Raw genomic sequence first — 15,664 nt, forward strand, 5'->3', positions numbered from 1 at the left:
CCCCTTCCCATTTTCCTATTTTTAAATTGAATTCTCGATGACTTAAATACCATTTTTAAATTTCGATAACCAGCATTTAATTATTGTAAATAAAAATATGAATTTAGGCATACTGATATTATAGACTTCAGTCTTTAATGTTTTTTTTTAATGCAAATATTTTCATTTTTTTATTTTTTTTGATTCTCAAAACGCATTTGTCGTGGGCGCCCATGTCCCCCTTCCCATTTTTATTTTTAAAATTGAATTATATTTCATTTTTTTAAATATTTTTCTTTTTTGATACTCAAATGGCATTTTTCTGCGGGCGCTAATGGCCCCCTTCCCATTTTTATTTTCAAAGATAAATCATATCTGGTTTTTTCATTTTTTTTCTATAATTTAACCTTAGTTCAATTTTTTATTCACATTCTTTAAATATTGATAACCAGCTGGTTCCTTAAAATATTTTCTCATGATATAATTATTGTACATAATGCTAGGAGTTTAGGAATACTTATATTGTGGACTGCTGTCTTTAATATTTTTTTTTAATGCACATATTTTCATAATTTTTTTTTTCGTTTCTTAAAACTGATTTGCCCGCGGGCGCCCCTGCACCCCTTCCCATTTTCATTTTTAAATTTATACTTTATAATATTTTTAAATATATTTTTTTATTTTGATTCTTAAAACTCATTTGCCTGCTGGCACCCATGCTCCCCTTCCCATTTTCCTATTTTTAAATTGAATTCTCGATGACTTAAATACCATTTTTAAATTTCGATAACCAGCATTTAATTATTGTAAATAAAAATATGAATTTAGGCATACTGATATTATAGACTTCAGTCTTTAATGTTTGTTTTTAATGCAAATTTTTTCATATATTTAATTTTTTTGATTCTTAAAACTGATTTGTCCGTGAGCGCCCATGCCTCCCTTCCCATTTTTATTTTTAAAGTTTAATGATATTTCATTTTTTTAAATATTTTTCTTTTTTGATTCTCAAAATGCATTTGCCTGCGGGCGCCCATGTCCCCCTTCCCATTTTTATTTTAAATTGAATGCTCAATGACTTAAGTACCATTTTTAAATTTGGATAACCAGCATTTAATTATTGTAAATAACACCATGAGTTTTTTACTAACGATATTGTAGACTGCAGTCTTTAATGTTTTTTTTTAATGCAAATATTTTCATATTTTTATTTTTTTCGATTCTCAAAACGCATTTGGCCGCGGGCGCCCATGTCCCCCTTCCCATTTTCATTTTTAAAATTAAATAATATCTGATTTTTTCAATTTTTTTCTATAATTTCCCCTTAGTTCAATTTTTTATTCACATTCTTTAAATATTGATAACCAGCTGGTTCCTTAAATTATTTTCTCATGATATAATTATTGTACATAATGCTAGGAGATTAGGAATACTTATGTTGTGGACTGCAGTCTTTAATATTTTTTTTTAATGCACATATTTTCATAATTTTTTTTTTTCGTTTCTTAAAACTGATTTTCCCTCGGGCGCTCATGCCCCCTTCCCATTTTTATTTTTAAAATTGAATTATATCTTGTTACGGTCAATGACGAAAATGAGGATATTTACGTTATAGCCCGGCCAATGTCGAAAATTACCTTGTATAATACAAATTTACATAAATGACCGGTAATTTACGTAAGTGGCGACACATAATGGTTATTGTTGTAAACACGGGTGTTATTTTATTATTCACGTAAATTCCAAACTCCTGCTGGACGTTGTTGTAAATTATTCATTATTTATACATTTATAACATACAGGTCACTTTTAGTTAGCTATCTACACTCGTTAAATGATAATCAGCGATAGTTACTCGAGCAGTCGAGCAAACCATAATAATATTAATACACTGCAGCTGGTGGTTATCTAACAAATTATCAAAGGTAGGTAATTTGTTTTATTGGATTTTTNTAACTGAACTACACAATATGTGGGAAGACGTCAAAATTGTTCATGGTAAACCAAGGCACAGTCAGAGCCAAGGTTCTGTGGAACGAGCAAATAGAGATGTAGAGGATATGTTGGCTACGTGGATGGCAGAAAACAATAGTACGGATTGGCCCTCTGGTTTGAAATTTATTCAGTTTCAGAAAAACCGAGCTCTTCATTCAGGTAAAAAAAAAGTATTTAGTATAATTTATTAAAATAATTAATTTTTCATTCAACCCGACATAATTATCTTAATATACCTAATATGTATGTTTTATTCTAATCGATATCAATAACAGTACAGTTATTTATTATAATTAGTATGATAGTGTATTAATGTGTTAAAAAGTATTAGGGTTCTATAATTGTTCTAGGCTCAACTATGGTTATTTTATGGTAATTATAATAATAGGTTTTTTTTTAAAACTTGTTTTTAGGTATTGGAAGATCTCCTTATGAAGCCATGTTTGGCTGTACTGCCAGAACAGGACTATTATCGATCGGTCTACCAAATGATGAAATAAATTCATTAAAAACAGAAGAAGATATAGAAAAATTGTTTAATCGAATGCAAGAAATTGGATTACATGATTCAAAACAAAATATTGAAGAAGTTATTTCACCAATTTCAGAACAGCAAGAAAATAAGATAGATACAGGTAAATTAATATTATATTTTAAATTTTAAATTTTATGAAAATAACATATTATTTAAACATATTAGATACGAACCTAAGAAAATGTGAAACATGTTTTATTTTCCTGGAAGCTGACAATGAAAGTACAAAATGCATGCATTGCCAACGTCATGAGAAAATACAGAATGAACGACATAAATCAAGTGAATGCTTAAAGAAACAAGCCAAAAAAATGATGACTATTTCAAATAAGAAATTTAGTCCACTAGAAGTTGGTACCACAGTTAAAGTTGGAATACCTGATGTTGATCGAGCACGTGGATCACCACGAAACCTATTAGCAGTTATTACCCAGGTTGAAGATGATTTATATAAATTAGGTACTTATAAAATTATAATTACCTATATTATTTAAATATATTTATTTGAATTTATAAAATATGCTTATCTTTAATTAGGTACAGAGAACGGCATAATTAAACATTTGTATACTCGATCGCAGATCGATCCCTGCAAAGAATGTTTTGTTGATTTGGTATCTGTAAATACCGAAAAAGAAATTACGCTTAGAGAAGCTGCAGGTTTTAGTAGTGTCACTGGACCACAAGGTTACAGAAGGTGTAATTGCAAACTAAAGTGCAGAACAAACAAATGCATTTGTCGATTAGCGGGAATATTGTGCAATTCAAAATGTCACAACAGCATGCCTTGCGAAAATAAATAATAAATATAATATATAATTAATAATAAAAAAAATTATAAGATAAATATTAATAACTGTAGTCTGTAATTAATTAAATTAATGTGTATTTTCAGTAATTTACGTAATTTACCAACAGTCAATGGTTAATAACGTTAATATTCGGTCATTGAGGTAAAATTGTTTTATTTTGTTTTGTAATTTACAACAATAGTCTATTATCTTGGAAACTGACGTTATTGCCCGGTAGTTTACGAAAATAACCTAGCAACTTGGCTTCTAACGTTAATGACCGGTTAATAACGTAAATGTTCAGTTTTCATCATTGACCGTAACATATATACTATATACCAACTGCCTCACTCAAATATTTTATATCAACTTTCAGTTTTTACTGTAACAACAACTATAAGAATTTACAAGAGTACCTACCTACTCAACAACTTAAATAAGATTATTTAATAAAAATCCATTCCCCTTCCTCCAACTTAAACTCATCGAATTAATTATGTTTGATTTTATTATAATAAAATTGCACTACACATTTAATAACAATCAAAAAGTGTAAATATAAAACTAGAACAAGTCCCCAATTAAGGCTGTTGTATGATTGATGACAAAAAACAAGTATAGTATTGCTTTGTTCAATGATGATTTGTAGTCATTCAAAATTTACTATTTAGTTTATACTCCTTAATGTATTTTAACAATATTATTAACATTTTGAAAACTTGATTTTTAATACTTAAAAATGAAATTAAAATTTCTATTAAATTACATCTTACAATAATTACATTAACTAACTTCTACTTTGCTAGCATTGTAAAAATTGAATTACTAATTTAATGAAAATGGTCGTCTAAAAAATATATCATATAATCAGTAGTGTAATGGTTCAAAATATTGCCATTGTGAAAACAAATATTATGTCGCAATGTCCCCCGATAATAATTATATTATTTTTTGCTCAATAAAAATAAAGAACAACCAATATACAATATTAATTTATTAAATTCTCAATTCTCTAATAGTCATTAATATTTCATATTTCAAAGCACAGAGATTAATTGTATGCATAATGCATACAATGTTAAGTTGTATACATTTTATTACCATTGAACAACACATACAAAATAATTCCTATGTGGGCTGTTCAATGTTCTATTTCCAACGTTGTTCAATAATATATACTAATTTGCATTGAAAAGGATGTCAAGTGCAATAATTTTTAATGTGGTTTGATGTAAGCAATTTAACAAAATTGTAACATTAAAATGTTTGTAAATAGTTATCACTATTTTTAAGTAATTTAGAAAAGATTCCATATTTGCACACTAATTGATAAAAACAGTCACTGAAAATGGTCAAACATTATTCTAGAATGATTTTAGGGCAACAATTTCTTTTATAAAAATACTGTAGACAACAATATTAATATTATTTAGGACTTGACTTCTCAATTTTTCAAGTAGGAATATTCCTTTTCAGGATAGAAGAAATTTAATTGTTTGTTAAATAGCCACCACTGTTGTTTTTCCACATACACTTTGGAGAAACACATATTTCTTTAGGTAAGTATCTTTGATCCTAATTCTTAAGTGTCTTTTAGATATTTTTGCTGAGTAACCACCAATATGTTTAGCCTAAGGGATTAGGTTCTTGTTTTAAAATAAAACTAAGTTTATGCAAAATTAAACTCATTTGATGTGAGTCACATTGCATTGTGATTCTGATACTAGGTTTTAATGTACTACAATATTTGTGCACTGACATCCTCTTAATAACTGATTATACACATCGTAATGATTTAATACAAATTTAAAAGTTAACTTATTAAAATATATTATAATATATTTCTAAAAGTAATTACATAATTTACAAACATATTGTTAATATTTTAATTGGTAAGACTAAGGATTTAGAAATTAATCTAAATCGAAAAAGGGTTGGGTGATGAAACAGCTGTCATTTGATTTCATTTTGAATTTGTTGCCACTTCTGTACAAGTGATGATACATATTTTTGTTTTAATCCCAGGCCCACATCCAATTTTCCCACCTGTAAACAAAATTCATCATGTCAGCATCATATTATGTATATAAGTTAAATTAACTGATAAGCTTAATTTAATATTATTAATTTAATTCTATTCACATTGGTCAATATAATAATATTGAATATTCCATAAACAATTAATTTATAATGTTGGAAAATATATGAGCTGATTAAAAGTTTAGTCGATTTAACAAGAGTAACACATCTCTTTCTAACAGGATAGATAGATAATACACATGGACAATGACTGTATGGAAAAAATGTAACCATTTCGATAGTTAAAATATTATAAAATATAAATACCTTTTTCTTCTTCTTTGGTTTGACAATTTCTTTTTCTTCTTCTAAAGTGTTTTTTGTAGTATCAACAGTGGTTTTTAATTTTGGAGCATTTTCGACTATTTCGGGTGATGGAACTGCAATCATTGTTTCAATTTGACCAGCTGGTTTCGATTCAAACTGAGCAAGATCAGCATAAAATGAATTTAATTCATACGACAGTTCATCTCCAGGAATTGGTGGCTAAAAGAAAAAACAAACTCAATTCAAGTGAAAATAGAACACCAAATGCAATTGTTTTCCATACGACAATAATTTCCGTGTCTTCTTTATGGTTATCTTCATCGATATCCATGTCCACTGGTTCAGGGTGGCAATAATTTTGATCGGAAATGTTTGGAGGAGGAGGAGTACTCGCATTAGAAATCACAGGTGGCGAAGGGGTACGTTCAGATTCATCAGTTGGATATTGCCACTGTGTGCGGCCATCAACATCATTCTGATAGTAATACCGCGTGTTAATTCTAAAATAATATCCATAACAAAACATTATAAAACAAACAGTATTACCAGTTTTGAAAAGACACATTTTAAAATTTAAAAAAAAAATTATGCTTAAAACATTACTAACATTTTTTTTTTTTTGTAAATTAATATTAATGATTTAGAATATAAAAACTTTATTTAATAATGATACTTATGTTTGACTCAAATAACCATTTTAATAATGAAAAAATGTTGTAGTAGAGCCTGTTGGAGACAAACCTGTCTTGTAGATATTAATTCCGCCATATTATTCCACCTGCGCTTAACACGGCTCATATGCAAACCATACAACTGAATACTATTAAATATAAAGTAGTAAAAATATAATATTATTACAGTAATAATTAATTAATTTGCACATTCAAGTCAATTTTGTTGATTTTTCCTTGTTTCAATCTGCATTGAAGTTGATCAAGTCATGTCTAGATGCATCCACATACATACCTACTTGTTTTCAGACGAATAGGATAAAATACTGCTTTAGCCTTTGTTACAAAATATTTACACTATTGAAAATCAATAGTACTTCTAATATTTTGTTTAAAAATGTCCAATAAAAATAAACCCCCTCCTAAATGAATATTATTAAATAAAATACATGTTTTGATTCTTTTGTAATGAAATATTTTGTTAGTCCATAATTTTAACAAATTACATGACACATACTTGTCCCATTGGCATGTCCATCCAACTGGTGCAACTGACTCTTCTAAAGTACATAACTCGATAGCCATTTCATCCAACCACTTTGAGAAATATTCGTCATTCAAACAACTATCTTTCCAGGCTTCCATTAAAGTCTAAAAAACAACAAATTATTAAAAACTTAACAAAAAGACATAAGATTTTGGTTTTTTATTTAAGTACTTAACAGATAATACTATTTTGTACAACTGATGTATTACAAACATTTATAAGTAGCTAATATTTAATAATTATACAGTTGTATAATTTAATATTTCACAGACATTCTTTTTTTTTTAAATAAATTAAACTTACATCAATTTTAATAGTCATAACTTGAACTGAAGACAATTTATCATTTTTTTCACAATCTGACAGAAAATGTAATTTTGATGAGATCAGCAGTGACAAATCTTCAATATGGTTTTTAGCTTAAAATAAAAGAAAAAATATTATAATAATAATTAAAACAGCTTATATTAGTTAAAATTTTCAAAAACAAATTACATTTTTTCATATCACAATTTTTATTAAAATCTTTTTCATGTTTTGTGAAAACACTATTTTTATTGGTATTATGATTATCATGTACATTTATTGTTTCGCCTTTAACAAAATTGATAGAACCTCCGTTATTGTGTTTGGATGAGACAGAATAACCAAATCCAATTTTAATATTAGCACACGGGTCTTGGACATATGAAAGTGTTTTCTCATTTAATTCACTTTTTTGATCATCTGTAATATTATATAAAAATAATTTGTATTAATATTTTGCATTATAATAGTTAACTAATATATATTTAATTCGCCATTATCAAAATAGGTATTAAACACTTAGAACTAGACAATTTTTACCTAAATCTTCATGATCTTCTTCACCATAATTCGCAATTAGATTAATAGATTTCAAAGAATTTTCTTTCAAAGAATCTAAAGTCAAATTATTGATTTTTTCGTCAGAATTTGAATTGGTATTTGAATCATTTTCAACAGTTTTTGAATGCAGTTTATTACCCATTGCATCAGTATCCAACGGAACAATTAATTTATTTTCTTCTCCAGTATTATTGTTTAATGTGATATCGACATAATCAGGGGGTACTTCACTTTTTAAAATATCAAAAATATCACCAGTAGTTTTTTTTTCTGAAGATTTAGATGTAGTAGATTTTTCTACTAAATAATCTGGCGGTACTTCATTGTCAATAATGTCTAAAATATCAGGCTGAACATTTGTTTCACAAGAACCAGGTGATTTATCCTTAGATAATTTAGCCAATTCCTTTTGTTTGAACATTTCAGCCTTTTGTTGCAATCTTTGAAGTATAGTGGATTTTTGATCCTTATCATCTTCATTCTCATCTTCACTAGAATCACTTCCATAAGCCACTAGCGCACTTAAAACTTTAGATTCTAGTTTTGATTTTTTAGATCCATTACACGAATTTGGATCAAGAGTAGGCAACGAATCACTTGAAAGCCGTTTTCTGGAGTTTTTCGTCTTGTTTACATCTAGAACACAATTTTAGCAATTTATTACAACATTTCTACTTAAGTTTATTTTGTCGTTTCTTAAGATTCATAATAATATATAATTATTATACAGTATTTTTACATTTTAACAATAATGTCCAACATACCTTGATTTTCAATACTGTGTGCTGCTTCATAATGTTCAGGTTTTTCCCATGTGACTTTATTTGTTTGGGTATTCCAATAGTAAATAAATCCTGAAACGTCATCATAACACTCCTGCCATACTACATAAAAAAAAGTAAGAACACAAACTATACATTACTTATGTAAATCAAACATAATATTATCAACTTAATATTTATGATTTAATCAAAATTTCAGGAAGGAAAGATCATTTAAACATTTTACCTTAGATATAGGTACTACCATGGTAAATAATACAGTGGAAATTCCATATAACAAAATTTTCTATTTAACGAATTATTTTTGAGAACCATGACCTTCATTGTTAAATACACGTACATTTATCTCCAAATAATGAATCTGATGTTTCTATACAACGAAATGATTATACAATAAAAACTGGTTTTTGTAGATGTTGTCACTATCAAATTTTAAACATAGTTCTAAAATTGTACATGAACAATGAATCCAATAAAGATAAGACATCAAAGGTAGGCAAACTGATTAATTTTATTGCAGTATTTTAAAACTTAATGATATAGAAACTTTTTATGAAAAAAGTACAATTTATAAAAATAATAAGGAAACAAAACTCACTAATTATTTCTTTTGAATTATAAAATTAAAAACTAAATTAAACTGTAATATTATATTTGATGTTGTTTTTTACATAACATATACAACATAGAAGTATATACATACATACAATAAATTTTTTAAAAAAAGTTGAAAAAAATATGTAATTCTATTTAACAAATTCCTCCATATTACGAATTTTTTTCGTTGCTTATTCGGCTTCGTTATATGGAAGTTTCACTGTACTATTATTATGATGTTTGCTTCATATAGAACTGAACAATTAACTTAACATTTAATTAAATGAAATAATAAATAAGATAGCAAAATAATATAACTAATAGTTATTATTAATACAAACCATAATCAGAATTATTAAGTTCAGTTGCATTCATAATTTGTTCTTTGACGTTATTAACGTAATTTTCAACTTCTTTAGATTCTGTAAACATAATTTAATTAGATAAAGGTTAAAAATACTTTTTAACTACTTAAAACATATGATCAGATTGTAATAATTAAAGTATTAATTATATACATTGCAATTATGAAAAATTAGAAGTTGTAGGTACCAGTATTCGTTTTTTAAGATTTCCAATATATTATTTAGTATTTTCCATTTATTCAGCTTATTTACTCAATAATTATCTAAGACATACCATAGATTGTATTCAATAAAGCAATTAAGTGTAAAAGTAGAAAAAAATTTATAACTAAATAGTGATAAAAAACACACAAAGTGTGTTGATCATAAATTCGCTCTATGATGAAAACATTGAAAACTACTACAGCCTAAGTTCTGAGAAATAAAGTATTGATTGTGTTCCATAACAATCAGAAAAAAAACTGTTCTAATAGTATTAAATTAACTATTAAAAATTTTTAACTATAGTTTTGTAGATAATTAGTACAGTAACAACCAATCAGCCCGTGCAGCGAGAGATTTGGTCGACTTACCACTATCTGAAGCAGAGTGTGTCATGTCCAATTTCAGTTTTCTCCTGTTCATCGCAGCAACAGTAACAATACCCTGCGAAATTAAAGATTTGTCTGTTGGATAGGCGCGAGCTGCTCGTAAAACCATATGCTCGACAGCGGAGGTTTGGCCGGAATATCCGAACGTATTTTTAATGCGGAAGCGCAAGAGTCGGAAAAACTGTTATTATTAGTGTGACTGTTGGAGGTGGTGTCAAAGACGACTGGTACATGACATCGTCTAGTACTCAGAATATGCATATGCAATTGTACGATGATGATACGATTTTCTATCGCTCCGATGTCCGGCAATTATAACATTAATATTAAATTGTAAATTAACGAAACACCACAATATTATGACGTCTTTTTACTATTTTTGGTTTGTATTGAACATTTGAACCTACTTAGAAGTACCGTAGAATGGTGGTGTAAGGACCGTGGACGGGAAATTAATAATAATTATCGCACCGTGATAAGGACCAGCGGATTGTTCGGCGTGTGACATCATACCATACACGAGACCACTCGCCTTACAATGTGACCAACCAACGACACTTGATGCTATATATAGTATAATATATTATACTTCAACTTCTCGATTGATAACACGAACAACGATAACCCACGAAAATACCGTGCTTCGCTTCAGATAGTAGTTCAGGCATTCAGAGATTGTACGAAAACATCCTTATCAGCTATAGCTAAAAGCCAAAAGTGTACTAATTAGTAATTAGTAATTTTGTGATTTTGTGACTTAATAGCCAAGAACCCTATCTAGGGCTATTTCTAAATTTATAATTTTAGTTTTCGATTCTGGCAATCCGGTGTGTAGTTTGCCTCGTCCGTGGACGCGACGTGCCGAAGTGATACGCTAGTTTCCTCTGTTTTTGGCACGGATTATCGCCAGCCAGATCTCATTTCTCTCGTCCGATCGATACAATATATACCCCACGTGTCGACACTCCAATCAATCAATCGATTCTCTCCCACTTGCATATCGTCTTAGTTCTTGCGCATTGGATACTAATACATGCGAATACGCGATGCGGTATACCTCAACTGAAAAAACTGCAAAACTGAAAACGGTAATTCAATTTTTTTTCTGTTGGAATTGTAACCATTGGTGTACACATAATATTTCCGGTGGTCGCTGCTTTTGTCACGATTAACGATTTATTCCAATCCCTATTCCCTGCTTGCGGCGGTTGTCGGTCGCGCGGTTCGACGCATAATCAATCCTATAGATCAATTATGCATGCAACACATTATCGTAATGTCGTCTGTGAGTGTTTTTAGTTATTACTTATTACTATTATTATTACTACACTCGAAACACTTGACGTCGTGCATATCGAGCGAGTGGATTAGTGGAGCAATGCCGTATTGTCATAATGTCATTTCACGACCAGTTTTCGTTTACGCAATAAAGTGCCTAAAAAGTAATAAGTAATAACGTACCGCCGTCGTCGACCTCGTACAGTCGTTCAGGTTTCTCGTTTCGAGTTCATCCACGACTCTTCATAGTTCTCGGAAACCGTATCGGATAACACTTATTATTAATTATTGTTTCAACGAAATCGTTCGACGTGCCAAACCTGCGGTGTCGGGGATTCACTTAAAAGTCAATTAACTTGAATAACTGTAGCTACCTGGCTACCTATCGTTTTTGTTATTTCGTCGCCGGCGGCCGTGACAATTCAATAATTCAAAATAATATAATGTAATATTCAATGATCAAACTTTCGAACCCAACATCGCACGATAATAGATTAATTTATATTGTAAGTACACGTTTTTTTAAGTATCTCAGTTCTCAATCCAAGAGGAGGTCTATTGTTATCGTTATGTTATAAAATAATACAATATCTAATAGGTACCTATTATACCACCATGGTTTGATGAGTAATAAAATAACAAATCTGTTTAAATTTGATTTTAAACATCTATAACTTCCGCATTATTATCCCTTATCATTTTATCTATTGTTTTTCTTCTATAATATGATGCTTTCATATTTAAAAAATAAAATTTTTCTTTCTGTGCATTACAAAACTAATTTGTGCTACCCAGATATTGCGCAGCACCTTTTATATTACATCAATATATAACAGCAATGAATGCTAAATATCGAGATAGGTACCTAATTAACACATTTTTTTGAAAAATTATAATGATGAATATAAATTACTGACAATATCCGTCTATTTTAATTTGAATATATTTGGTTAATGGTACCATGACAAACAAAACGACAAAAGTAACGTGTAAATAATTTAAATAATTCCGTTTGTTTTTAACAACATATTCTTTATCTATATTGTTTCCACGTTTAATTAATGTGTTTTATTTATCATCCTAAACAATTTATATTTTGCCACAGTATGCATAATTAATGTGTGTCTTACAGTTGTAGAACACTTAGTGTCAAAAACTGTATAACAAATAACCTAAAAATTTGGCATACTCACATACATGTCATCAGAATTACATAACATTGATTAAAATAATAATAATCTATTCTGTTGATTAAACCATTAACGTCATACCTATTATTGCTCGGGATAAAAATATATGATTATAATTAGGTATACCGTATACCTATATAATGTTTTACATAGTTGACCTCGATTGCAGATATCAATCATAATTATTGTTTATGAAACATTACAAATAAGGGATCACAAACAAATTTTTAAAAAAAAGGATAAGAAAATAATTTATAATTTTTATATCTAGCATAATATATCCAATTATACATGGTACCTACTCAGAATTGTTCAACAAAAAATAAATTATTGTGTTCCAGAGCTCCTGATTATGTTACGACCTTAGACCTCATAACAATGCTACTGATAAACGACTATAAGTTTGAAATAACCAGCACTGTCGCGATCATGTTTATTATTATCATGTACACTTCTAGTCATGCTTTTCGTTACTACGCCAAATTTACCATATTTACAGTATTGTCATATATGTCTGCGACTGTATTCTTACCATTAATGTTATGGAGACCAAGGGACTACAGGAATGGATTGTAAATAGATACATGTGAATGTTTGCTACAAGTATCAAGTTTAATCATTTATTTATTATTTCATCAGATTACCTGCATGGGGTGGACGCCAAGTATCAAAAATATTAGGGATAACATGGGAAATGAAGGGTAAAGAAAATATTGTACAAAATTCAGGTTGTGTTGTTTTGATTAATCATCAAAGCTGTTTGGATTTATTAGGTAAATGGACTACTGTGTTAGTTGTTGTTGTATATAATAAATTTACACGGTACATTTTCTGACTGTTTTTTCAGTATTGTCTGAAATATATCCGGTAATGAAAAAATGCACCGTGATCTCCAAGAAAGAAATATTTTACTTTTGGCCTTTTGGTCTAGCCTCGTGGTTGTGGGGAACAATATTCATTGACCGTCTAAATGCAGAAAGTGCTCAGAGGACCCTTAATAAGACTGGAGAAGCTATTCGTCATAAACAAGTAATTACAGCTATCAGGATAACTTTTTTCTAGAGCTCAAAATTGCTTTCTAGGTTTTCTCAATTTAATTTGATTTATCAAAGAATTTTTTGATGTTTCTTTTATAACACTACATATAAGTGAGAGTATATCATCAAAATGAAAAAGGTACTGCATTTAAATAATTGTTAGTATCTTATTGAAATATTAAATTTATGTTTAAATCAGTGTTGTCCAATTATTAAAGTTAGTGTTTTTTGCTTATTTTTAACAGGCAAAGCTTTGCATGTTTCCTGAAGGCACAAGACACGGTGGACCAGAGCTTTTGAATTTTAAAAAAGGTGCATTCCATGTTGCTATTTCAGCTCAATGTCCAATACAGCCAGTAGTTGTGACACAATATTTCTTTTTGGACCACGGAAAACGTACATTTGATCCCGGTAAGCATTAAGTGTTTAGACTATTCCTGTTTGTTTAATAAAATCAGTTACTCTTAACGTGCTGTAACGTTTGAAACAAATTTCCCAATCTGTTTGTATCATATTTGCGCTGGATCAAAACAATGCATTCAGAAATAAACTAACGCAATAAAATTCCTATTGTTATATACCACTATATTTCAACTTAAAAGAATGTTTGAAAATGTTATAAATTATAAATGTATATTAATAATGAATTTTCTTAAGTAAATGCCAGAATACCTTTTTTTTATGGATAAATAATAGTTTTCGAATTCAAATCATTAAATTATATTGCTTTGTGGTAGTGTGTATGGAGCCTATTTTAGTGAAAAAAGTGCTATTTTGGTAAAAGGTATTTACTTTTCAATGTTTTAAGTCAATGTAAATTATATTGTTATTATTATATCTAATATACATTGTTATTTAAGGCCACGCAGTCATAACAATATTGCCTCCAATACCCACCGAGGGAATGACCAAAGAAGACTTACCTGGTCTTATTGAGAAGTCTAGAACTGCAATGCAAGAAGCGTATACAAAATCTTCAGCAGAAATAAAAACACAATATTATAATGTCAGCTAAAATTATATTATTGTTTTTGCTTCTTGTAAATATTTGACTTTCGATATTTTAGTGTGTTTTAACGTGGTCAAGTACCATTTTAACTATAAATTAGCATCAAGCTTATAGTTATTTGGTACTAATTACGTGTGCTTTACAGTATTTTTTATATTTTGACAAAATATTTTTGTTTGTTAAGACATACAATTTCGTAACCCATGAATTTTGAATAATTACGGTCTTTTCATTTTTAAATGGCATTTGTCACGCTTTGATGTAAAATTATTCAAATTTGTTACTCTATTTTGATTAAAATTATAAAGATATATTATTTTTTTACTAAGAAAAATTATTTACTGAATTAAACGAGCACATAAATTGCTTGCAATATTAATGAAACCAATTATATATTTACACCAAAAATTACTATTTATATTTTATAAGTTGTTTTAACTGTTTTCAACCAATTTTCTCAACTAAACACAGATTTGTAAATGTATGTCTACGATGTACAGTTTGTATTTTTATTTTTTAAATAAATTTTAGTTCATTTTAATCATGTTTGTGTTTATTTTTATTTTTATATTTTGAAATTACATTATTACCTTAGTTTACAGTGTTGGAAATGTTGGTTCTTTAAATTATTCATTTGTTTTATTATTCACAACATTTAGGTTTACTGATAGGGGAAAGTAAAAAACACAAAAGTATGATTTACATCAGAGATGGGCAACTCAAAGTTACTAGAGGGCAAATTTTTACAACAATAATTACATTCAAACTATTAAGTGCATCAGCCAAGTACATGTGCTATGATTGGGAAGTGAAATGTAAACCAATATTGGTAATAACCTGTTACAAAGGTAATAGCTACTTAATTTAAATACAAACTGAGTACCTATCTAATTTATATTCTTACATAAAACATATTATACTCCGCGCCACGAGAGAAGGAACCCGTTTCCCGACCAAATTGCAACCGACTCCGCGCATCCCCACTTATTTGACATATCGTCGTCTAGTCACCTAGCCTAGTAACGCTAGCTGCCGTCAGTCTACATGCGCGAAACGGGTTCCTTCTCTCGTGGCGCGGAGTATAG

General features: G+C 28.9%; 3 protein-coding genes across 5 annotated transcripts; 2 read left to right on the forward strand and 1 right to left on the reverse strand.

Annotated features, from left to right (window-relative positions):
• The first annotated feature begins 1,941 nt into the window (after window positions 1-1,941).
• Window positions 1,942-5,295, forward strand: LOC111034317. Its single transcript, XM_022315471.1, has 4 exons — window positions 1,942-2,133; window positions 2,388-2,609; window positions 2,675-2,968; window positions 3,047-5,295. Exons 1-4 carry the CDS (start codon window positions 1,950-1,952, stop codon window positions 3,310-3,312), a joined length of 966 nt encoding a protein of 321 aa, XP_022171163.1. The 5' UTR covers window positions 1,942-1,949; the 3' UTR covers window positions 3,313-5,295.
• On the reverse strand, window positions 5,114-10,541 carry LOC111034307 (formin-binding protein 4-like). Its single transcript, XM_022315457.1, has 10 exons — window positions 10,048-10,541; window positions 9,452-9,532; window positions 8,496-8,615; window positions 7,711-8,367; window positions 7,360-7,590; window positions 7,168-7,283; window positions 6,835-6,968; window positions 5,930-6,146; window positions 5,647-5,865; window positions 5,114-5,346 (listed from the first exon to the last, which is right to left on the reverse strand). Exons 1-10 carry the CDS (start codon window positions 10,172-10,174, stop codon window positions 5,254-5,256), a joined length of 1,995 nt encoding a protein of 664 aa, XP_022171149.1. The 5' UTR covers window positions 10,175-10,541; the 3' UTR covers window positions 5,114-5,253.
• Window positions 10,542-10,729: 188 nt separating this feature from the next.
• Window positions 10,730-14,592, forward strand: LOC111034308 (1-acyl-sn-glycerol-3-phosphate acyltransferase alpha-like). 3 transcript variants are annotated; one of them, XM_022315458.1, is made up of 6 exons: window positions 10,732-11,153; window positions 12,875-13,105; window positions 13,173-13,306; window positions 13,381-13,562; window positions 13,816-13,981; window positions 14,431-14,592. In XM_022315458.1, the coding sequence occupies exons 2-6, from the start codon at window positions 12,912-12,914 to the stop codon at window positions 14,583-14,585; spliced, it is 831 nt and encodes a 276-aa protein (XP_022171150.1). In that variant the 5' UTR covers window positions 10,732-11,153; window positions 12,875-12,911; the 3' UTR covers window positions 14,586-14,592. The 3 variants fall into 3 exon arrangements, with proteins under 3 accessions (XP_022171152.1, XP_022171150.1, XP_022171151.1); XM_022315459.1 differs by lacking the exon at window positions 10,732-11,153 and adding an exon at window positions 11,217-11,849; XM_022315460.1 differs by lacking the exon at window positions 12,875-13,105 and having other exon boundaries at window positions 10,730-11,153.
• The last annotated feature ends 1,072 nt before the right edge of the window (window positions 14,593-15,664 follow it).

This window comes from Myzus persicae, unplaced genomic scaffold (assembly GCF_001856785.1).
Source record: "Myzus persicae strain clone G006 unplaced genomic scaffold, MPER_G0061.0, whole genome shotgun sequence".
Lineage (NCBI taxonomy): Eukaryota > Metazoa > Arthropoda > Insecta > Hemiptera > Aphididae > Myzus > Myzus persicae.

Excerpts from the sequence above, each read along its gene's own strand:
- LOC111034317 (XM_022315471.1), top strand. The coding sequence starts at position 1,950 with ATGTGGGAAGACGTCAAAATTGTTCATGGTAAACCAAGGCACAGTCAG. Across the intron at positions 2,134-2,387 it reads AAACCGAGCTCTTCATTCAG|GTATTGGAAGATCTCCTTAT; the intron begins GTAAAAAAAAAG and ends ACTTGTTTTTAG. Across the intron at positions 2,610-2,674 it reads AGAAAATAAGATAGATACAG|ATACGAACCTAAGAAAATGT; the intron begins GTAAATTAATAT and ends TAAACATATTAG.
- LOC111034307 (XM_022315457.1), bottom strand. The coding sequence starts at position 10,174 with ATGGTTTTACGAGCAGCTCGCGCCTATCCAACAGACAAATCTTTAATT. Across the intron at positions 8,616-9,451 it reads ACTTAATAATTCTGATTATG|TATGGCAGGAGTGTTATGAT; the intron begins GTTTGTATTAAT and ends TTTTTTATGTAG. Across the intron at positions 5,347-5,646 it reads AACCAAAGAAGAAGAAAAAG|GTGGGAAAATTGGATGTGGG; the intron begins GTATTTATATTT and ends TTTTGTTTACAG.
- LOC111034308 (XM_022315458.1), top strand. The coding sequence starts at position 12,912 with ATGCTACTGATAAACGACTATAAGTTTGAAATAACCAGCACTGTCGCG. Across the intron at positions 13,307-13,380 it reads AAGCTGTTTGGATTTATTAG|TATTGTCTGAAATATATCCG; the intron begins GTAAATGGACTA and ends CTGTTTTTTCAG. Across the intron at positions 13,982-14,430 it reads AAAACGTACATTTGATCCCG|GCCACGCAGTCATAACAATA; the intron begins GTAAGCATTAAG and ends TTGTTATTTAAG.